Raw genomic sequence first — 9,521 nt, 5'->3', positions numbered from 1 at the left:
AGACAGTTTGACATCAGTTTGACTGTTGAGACCTGAGAGCAGGCAGAGGTGGCAAAAGTAGAAGTACTCTTGCTAAAAAAAAGTACTCTAAGTAAAGTTAAACTGACAACCACCCTTGTAAAGTGTAAGTGAGTGACTGTTACACTCTTACGTAAGTAGCTTTTGGGAGTATTTTTAACTCTACCTAGAGTAATTTTTTTTTTTTAATTTAGTAAAAGTATTTCTCCTTTGACAGCTCAACAGCAGGCCAAACATCTAAAGGTAAAACAGCATGTGTGTTCTACCAGGGTGCTGATGGATAGTGCTGTCCAAGTTTTGGGCGTGGCAAAGAGAAAGAATCTTTCATTCAGGTGTTTTAATCAGGAGTTTTTCTTTAATCAAACATATGCATAACCATACTATCTGCTATGGACTGTCTTCTACCTTTCACCCACTTGTGAAAGTTTAGTTATTTTATTGATTATTGCTCATAGCCTCTCAACTACTGGCACTGCTTCATCCTTCATGTTGGCCGATAGCTTCTTCTCCTGCACTTTCGTAGCTCTGTTCAACAGCACTGATTCTACCTGTATCAGTATGTAGTTCTCTATTACTTCCCTCAAGGTTTCCTGTACATGTACCTGGTCTATTATTCGGCTCCCTAATGCCTACACACTTTGACTGCATTTGGTCTCACTTGGTGGTTGCAGCTAAATTAATAAGTAAAATGTAAATGTTGTTATGCTTAGAGGAATCACAGTAAAGCTTGACTGGACAGTAAAAAAAATATGTGTCATTTGATTATCAGAAGACTATAGTCTCTCATCTGTTAAGAGCAGGGTGGAAAAGTACAAGCAGAAGTACTTCAAAAAAAAAAAAGTACTCTAAGTAGAGTTAAAGTATCTCTCCTAAAAAAAAAAATCTAAGTATGAATAGAATAGTCGATCATTTACAATTTACAAAAACGGTTGTCAGTTTAACTCTACTTAGAGCACTTTTTTTTAGGAGCAGTACTTCTACTTGTACTTTTGTACTCCACCCTTGGTTAAGAGTCTACTGCTGTGAACAGTACGATGAAAAGGCTAAAAGTTAAAAAGTCATACTTGTGAACGGTGGTTTTTAAAATGATACATTTTGAGCTTTAGAAACGAAGGACAAGTTTTGTTTGTTGCAACATAAACAAGTTTAACAACACGACTGCTCGCTGCCCTAAATAAGACTGTTATATAATTTTCCCCCATTAAACCCCCGCAGGTTTGAGTCAGGTTCTCTAAAATGATGCATTCACATAACGTTTCTTTTGTCAAATGTGCCATTTTGTCATAATCGTCGAAGTTACCGTAACCAAACGCACCTACGTAAGAAACTTAAGAAATTTAAACCGACTCGAAAATCTTGCTTTATCTGGCCTGTAACAGACACGTAGCAGCTACTCTGCTCTTAGAATATGACCTTATCATCGCACACGTCCACTATGCGATTCCCACAAAAACGTATGACTAGGTCTTCATACGAAACTGCTGAATAGGTTTTGACTGGAAATAACGGCGATGAAACCACCCTCTGGAGTGCAGTTGCGTCCCTTTGTTTATAAGCCTCGTACATTTTCCCTGCATGCCACAGGTAACTGAGTAATGATGTCAGGCTAGCTCGGGAGCCGCTTTCGTCACACACTGAGCAGCTGGTCAAAATTTAGCACTGACTGTCATACTTAAGGGAGTACAAATCACTCGCACAGGCACACTGGGATAAGAGAACGAGCAGCCAAGAGTCTGGCGTAAGCCCTTAATTGTTGAGAATGAAATTGATTTCCGAAGAGGCTGAAAAGTTCACACATTGTAACAGGTAAGCGCCGTCTGAAGATTTTCTGGCTGTCTGTTTGCACCCGGCCGACAAGCGTCATTCGCACCAAAGAGTTTGCCTGCCTGGGCGCTGAAATTCGTCTGGCACCATAGCTCCACTTCTAGTAAGAACGTTGAACATCTGGCTGCTGGGAAACTCTGCATAGCAGTTTGTGTGTGTGTGTGTGTGTGTGTGTGTGTGTGTGTGTGCGTGTGTGCGTGCGTGTGAGTGAGAGAGAGAGAGAGAGAGAGAGAGAGAGAGAGAGAGAGAGCGAGAACAAACTTTTCCAGATGTCGGGATGTAGCATCCACAAATTTGAGTGTTAACTGTGACCAATCGGTAACCGTGACCGATTGTTACCTCTTGAGTACCCCTTAACCGCTTCCGCGACAGCTGTTAAGAGACATTGTTTTCAGGGAGATGATGTCTGAGAGTTACAACAGCCAAAATGGGAGCATAGCAAAATTGTTTCATAATTCGTGGCGGTCGAATGTACAAATTGATTACTCTTCCCCTCGAATTACAGTGCGTGAAATTACCCCAGCATATGTGTACCAAGGGGTCTTGTACGTACATGTCTTGACGTTTACCAGCGACCCCTCTGCACTGTAAAAGCGAAGTGCGCTCCGGAGATCCATTTATGGGTCGTCTGACTACGCAATCAAATTGAAGGCGGCGATGCTTTCATTCCTTATTTATTTTGTTCGGTAATGAAATGAAAGCAGCACTTCGCCTCAATTTTGTGGGAAGTGAGCAATTACCGTGTTGTACTGTTTTCGTTTATTTTAGCGACGAGGGTCTACACACTGGTCACTTCGAGATGCTTCGCAGGAAGGTCGATGGTGAAATTACCGTTTTTCCACTGAAGCCAAAGATATATGATCTGGACCGAGCAGATCATAAGGGTCCGAAGAGACTCTACTGTAAGAACGGAGGATACCTTCTCCGCATACTGCCCAACGGAGTTGTGAATGGCAGCCGTCAGGAGACCGACATTTACAGTAAGAATCAAAATACCTCAAAGCCAACTTCTGACTTGTGAAAATATGAAAAGAGACAAATGTGTTGTGAGAGGAACTGGAGTGGAAATGGGGCAGGTCAAAAATACTGGGCAAATCATCGTTTTTTGAGGCGCGACCTAAACTTAACAACTGAATAGTGTAGGTAACTTTTTATGTAGAATGACAGTGGGCCACAGTTTGGGTTATAACAGTACAAGACCAGTAATTTCTCATGTGACGTTCTAAGAAAATGTCAAGATGCATCACAATATATAGATATATTGGAGCACTGACACACTGAGAAATGTAGAACAAAAATATGTTTTCAAAAAATTCCAAGCAACCACTAACTTTTTGTCTCTGTGTGTGCGTTTTTGTTTGTTGTGTGGCGCAGCTCTACTGAAAATAAAAGCCGTCAGTCCCGGCGTGGTGGTAATCCAAGGGGTTGAAACCGGACATTTTCTAGCCATGGATAAAGGCGGACATGTTTATGCAACGGTGAGTGAACAGGCTACTCATCATTAACCGTAAACCCAAATTGGCACAGCCATATAGGGTAGCTAGCCTGCTGCACGTTCTCTCAGAATGTAATATGTAGCAACGACGGATGAGGCAGTTTGACAGAACTTATTCCCAAAGTGCTGATTCAGTTGGTTTTAAAGACGGTAAATTTTGTATTGCAGTTAACCCTCAAGGATGAGTGTTATTTCGTGGAGAAGTTGGAGGAGAACAACTACAACACTTACAGGGCACAGTGGAACCAGGAGAAGAACTGGTATTTGGGAATAAAAAAGAATGGAGAAATGAAAAATGGCTCAAATACCCATAAGGGCCAAAATGCAATCCTCTTCCTGCCTCTACCAGTAGATGGCAGCATTTAGTAAAATTCATTACTCCCAGCTCTTTTTTTAAATGTGAATGGATTTCTGTAAGCAAAGCACTGAGCTCCGTGCTTGAATCTTCAGTCTTTTTGGAATATGAACAGAGAAGGCAAAAGTTAAAGTAGAAGTACTCTTGCTAAAAAAAAAAAAGGACTCTAAGTAGAGCTAAACTGACAACCGTTTTTGTAAAGTGAGTGACCTTTTTTTTTTTTACTTTTACTTCAGTATTTGTTAGGAAGGATACTTTAACTCTACCTAGAGTAATTTTTTTTCTGGCAAAAGTACTTCTACTTTCACTTTTGCCATCTCTGAATATGAATTTGGAAATCTCTACAACAAAAATTATCTATCTATCTATCTATCTATCTATCTATCTATCTGTATATCTGTCTATCTGTCTACAATTTTGTAAGAAATGTTGAAGAAAACTTGTAAAAATACGATGTAGCAGTATTAGTATCGTTATCCTTATTATTTATTATTAAATTAATGTATTTATTTTGTTTATTTTTCAGAGATTTTTTAAAAACTTTTTTTACTTTATCTAACACTAGGTCAGTGATATACTGATATCACAGATGCAGTTTTCAATCACCAGCTTCATCAACATCTTGACCAAAAGTTTCAGAATGTGATCATTAAAAAATAAATGTTATTTATATGTGATTTAATTTAGCAGTTTTTATATTCAAATGTAAAAACATTCGTCCTTTTCTCCTGAGAGATTATTTCTGTTGTTTGTTTGTTTGTTTCTTAACAGGATTTGCAGGTGATGTCGTTATGATAGATACCAAAGGGAATGTTCAGGTTATGTTGTGTGAAAAATTTTTGCAGCATAAAGAAAATAGAAATAAAACAAATAAGAATATAAAACTGTTTTTATTTATATAGTTGGTTTGTTTTTGTCTGTCATCCAGGTATTTAAGTTTGACTTCCCATGAAGGTTGAAACAAGGAATTATTTGTAGTGGAGTATTATGATAACATACACAGTACATTTTTTTTTATATATAAGGAGATATATATCAGTCATGTATCAGTTGTATATCAGTCATTCTTTTTATATGGAGAACTGTTGACTGTCTCATGTTTACACAAGTTAACCTGCTGCATGTAATGATAAAGATAAACTTGTTCTACTCTTTATATCCACTAGATGGTGACGTTTGCTTCATAACTGTGTACTCCACATTGCGTGAGACCAGCAGTAACATACTTTGAAATGTTTCAGCCTGTCTAGTCCTGTATGGAAACCCTTTCTTAACTTAACCAAATAGCTTCTTTCATTAAAGGCTAATTTACACTTAGGGGGTCGTTTTATCCGTACATCGTGCTTGTAACCAATAATTCAACAAAGGTTGAAATGGAATTGGGCGTTTGCCATCACATTTCGATCTCCTAAAATCTCCCCTCGCACGCTGATCACCTCACCTGAAAGTGAACGTGTGCATACGAGGCGTTATGTTTTCTCATGTTGTATGTTGGACAGGAACGACAAGCGATGAAACACGCTTTGAAAGGGGCCCTTAGTAACGTGTCGATAATGTAATGTGTCTGACGGTAACGGTGAGTTGCTCCCGGTGACAAAAGGGCGGGCATTGCTGGTTGCCTTCCTTCGGACTTCTGACCACAAATGGCAAATTTGTGTTTGGAGTTTTGAGTTTGGAGCTGAGCTTCAGCGATTCAGCTCTAAAGCGATTCCACAAATGTTTTTTTCGTTTTGTATTCTTGCCCCACAGTAATTTAGCTGAGATTGTTTGGAAGATGAAATAGAGGGCAAATGATAGGTCTTTGACAGCATGTAAAAGCTTTATCGGAATGCACTGAAGTGTTACTATGGCGACTGGCAGAGCATGTGGCAAATAAGAATACCTTTAGTCTCGTAGCAGTGAGATCGGTTTACTTTGGTGCAAAGTGGACAGATGAAACTCCAGGTTTACCAGCAATTAATAAGCTTTCAATCAAACACATGTACAAAACTTTTCTGAAAGAGTGGATTTCGATCAGGATTTCAATTAGGGAAAAATTCTGCAGTCAGCTACACACATACACACACACACAGAAGCAAACAGCTGGGCAAATGCATATTGTAATACACACACACACACACACACACACAGAAAAACCCAGCCCTTGCGCCCTGGCCTGAAGCCTGCGGGTCTCTGGTCTAAAGGGCGGAAGAAAGTTATTCACTGTAAACTGAACAAGCAACGGCTTCCTCTGGGAGTCCTCCAGCAGGGCCAGGGCCAGCATACCAGCACCATAAAACACCCTGACAGAGCCCTGTCACAGCGGAAGACTAATCCTCCGTAAATTGCACAAACACTCCCCTGTTACTCCTCCCTACCCACCCACATATGCACGCACGCACGCACACACACACACACAAACACACAACATGCACACAACACACACACACACTCACACACTCACACACACACACACACACTCACACACACACACACACACACAAACAGGCTTGTCTGCTTAATCTGCTACACCCCCTAAGGGTGCTCCTAGACGACCTCACTGTCCCCCTCTATCCCTATCTTCAGTTTCTCATTATCAAAACAGATTATTGATGTTTGTGTGTGTGTGTGTGTGTGTGTGTGTGTGTGTGTGAGTATTTGTGTATGTGTATGCATATGCATGTTTACGCATGTGCTTGTGTCCATGTATATAGGTGTGTATGTGTGTGTGTGTATTTGTGTATGCATATGTATGCATGTGCATGTATAAACATGTGCATGTGTGTGTGTGTGTATGTGTATCAATGGGTGCGTGCGTGTGCGTGTGTGTGTTTGTTTTTGGATAAGCAGGGGGTGAAGAGTAAAGTAGATGCAGGGACGTCATCTGATTCCACCATAATTAAAGACACTATGGTCCATCTGCTCAAGTGCTTTCCCCCATCCCAAACGATTGCGAAAGAAAAAAGGGTTTTATGGAGGGGAGGAGGAGTTAGAGGGAGTTTGGGAGAGAAATGGAAATGGTTGTACACTGAGAGAGCAGAAAATTCCACAAGACGTGTTGTGTATGCTTGTAGTATGGCCTTGAAGAATTCTTGCCAAAAAACTTTCGTATTTCCATTCCATTCCTTTATTTTATGCACTGTACTGTACCCCCCCCCCCCCCCCCCTCACAGCGGTCTTGAGGTGTCACTCATAATTTAATTAGTCACCTGAACGACGATTGATCGAAATATGATTGACAGCGTATGAGTAAAGCGGTGTATGAGGAATATTCCACATCTGGCCTGTTCAGTCACCAGCAGGTGCAATCAATTAAGTCTGTCTGTCAAATCGATTCAGTGAGGATTCAACTGAATACAGCAGAAGTTAAATAAATACATAAATAAATCAAACCTCGGGCAAAACATTCAATTACTTTTCAAGAAGTCCACAGTCACAGAGACAAGTTTCATCAGAATCTTAACAGAAGGATCTGACAGAACAAATGGAACTATAAACTGTGTTGCAATGTGGTGCAGTCTTAGCAGATGAATTAACGAATAAAGCCAGTGACTGTAAGAAACAGATTTTAAAAAGATGCTGTGATTGTGAAGAAGGTTCAGATCGATCATATAAGTAGAGGAGTTTCTCTTTTCTCACGTCACCCTTTCCACTCTCTGACTACAGTGTGTCCGACCAAACTTCCTCCAACATATTTGAATTAGTCACATTGCTGAGATCACAATGTCATTTTTAACATAAATATTTTTGGTACACTGGTCGCCGCGTCAGGTGGGTTTTTGTTTTCACTCTTGTTAGAGTGCTGTGGGAAAGGTTGTTTCCAAAGAGGGTCACAGTGAACTGCAACAGACGCTCATGACGTCAGACTTCCTGCTTAGTCACATTGTCCACTACTCCTCTGATATCGTCATAAAAGAACAAAAAAACCCAAAAAAAGTCAAAAATGTTCAGAAGTGGAATGTGACCAAACAAACAGACTGTTCTTTCCCATCTTGTGACCGAAAGTGACTATATCAGTCGCTGACTCTATATGGAGTCATTTCCCAATTTTTGAAACAGGAGAGTTCAATACACAGGAACTCTAGCCAATACAGGAAATATGTTTTCTTATTCAAACTGGGTTTTTAGGTTGTTTTCTTTTTTTCTTTTTTTTCTTTTTCTTGCGGCGAAACTGAGGGTTGCTAACTTTCATCGTTGGCCTTTCTTTTTAAGGTCCTGACATACATCGGCAGGAAATCGGAAAACCGATTTTGTTCTCATTAATTTAGAGAGCGTACGTGAATTGATCTTGATCTAAATTAGGCTCTCTGTTTTGGGAGATCTAATTTTGACTTTGAATTGGGTCATGAAAAGCATTGAATATTAATAATTTTGTGCCTTGGGGGGAGGGGGTTGGGGGGGGGGTTGAGGCATAGATGTTCGGGGATTCAGTTTTGGGAAAAGTGTTTTTTTTGTTGCTCTTTTTTTTATATTTAACCTTAATCTCTTTATGGGAGGAGGTCTGTTCTCAACTCAGCGTCACAGCCATGTTTTTTTTTTTCCACGGTACGACCAGCACGTTCGTCACTGAGAGGCACGACCACTGTGGTCAGCTTTTGAGCCGTCATGGCTTCCTGTTTCCTCTTCCTGCCATTCTCCAGAGTTCAGTCCGATGTCATTAAAATAGACTCTCTGACTTCCTGTGAATAAACGCCCTGAGTGGAGCCCTATTTATGGCAAATGCCTCGCATTCCAAATGCAACCCAATCATCTCCATTCAAAGGACATCCTAAGACCCAACGCCTCCCCTCTTTGTTCTTCTCTGTTCTTCTATTTTTCTCTCTCTCTTTCCTTTTTAGCTTTGCATCCTCTCCTTTCAGAGAGTAGGAGAGCTCCTGCAGTTATTCCCGTATTTAGAAGAGTGTGCGAATAAAACGGGATCTTTTGAAGGAAGCCATTGTTTTCTGTAAGGGAGTGTGGCGCTGCTGTAAGGGTGGAGTTGTCGTAAGTCAAAGTAACTTCCTATGATTTGAATAATTTTCCACAACAGTTGTGGCCATCTCGCGCCAAACGACTCGTTGAAGCACATCACAATCTCTTCCCATCTAGGAACGGAACGCCAGATCTGTGCTGAGATCTACAAAAACATGGAGAGAAGGAGAAGGAGAAACTGGAGCGGTGTGTCGAGATTGGAGGGGGAAGGGTGAGTTTGAGCTTTTGTGTGTTTGACTCATAGGGCTGGTGAGAGCACACAGTCGTCATTGTTCCAAAGTGCCGATGGGGGCAAACAGGAAAAGGAAACGAAGAGGGAGGGCATTATTTTGTCACACCGATCATTACGTACGCCGCTGTCCAACAGATTTCCCTGGGCAATAAAAACGGTGTCGTTAGGTAATCTAAATATCTGTAAATAATCCATTTCAGATGTGTTTCTCAATGTTAAAACATCAAAGTCACGGTCCACGACATGTCAACGCCAAGCTCAAACACAGTCTCCATAAAACGTGTCTCACTGAATGATAAAATAACAAATCCTCCCTTTGAATGGTCAGGAAGTGGTTGACAGGCCTCAGGATCAGGTGTGTGGTGAGTGGTTGACAGGCCTCAGGATCAGGTGTGTGGTGAGTGGTAGACAGCCCTCAGGATCAGGTGTGTGGTGAGTGGTAGACAGCCCTCAGGATCAGGTGTGTGGTGAGTGGTAGACAGGCCTCAGGATCAGGGGTGTGGTGAGTGGTTGACAGGCCTCAGGATCAGGTGTGTGGTGAGGTGGTGAGGCAGTTACTGAGACGTGTGGCTTCCAGGTGGTGAGGCAGTTACTGAGACGTGATGGCCTCATTTCAGGCGAAGGTCAGGAGGTAGTTCAGCAAGAGA

General features: G+C 41.2%; 1 protein-coding gene across 1 annotated transcript; it reads left to right on the top strand.

Moving 5' to 3' along the window:
• Nucleotides 1-2,641: 2,641 nt before the first annotated feature.
• On the top strand, nt 2,642-3,703 carry fgf1b (fibroblast growth factor 1b). Its single transcript, XM_030793866.1, has 3 exons — nt 2,642-2,822; nt 3,217-3,320; nt 3,506-3,703. The coding sequence occupies exons 1-3, from the start codon at nt 2,642-2,644 to the stop codon at nt 3,701-3,703; spliced, it is 483 nt and encodes a 160-aa protein (XP_030649726.1).
• The last annotated feature ends 5,818 nt before the right edge of the window (nt 3,704-9,521 follow it).

Source organism: Chanos chanos, chromosome 16 (assembly GCF_902362185.1).
Source record: "Chanos chanos chromosome 16, fChaCha1.1, whole genome shotgun sequence".
NCBI classification, from domain to species: Eukaryota; Metazoa; Chordata; class Actinopteri; order Gonorynchiformes; family Chanidae; genus Chanos; species Chanos chanos.
This window is presented reverse-complemented; position numbering and strand designations above follow the sequence as displayed.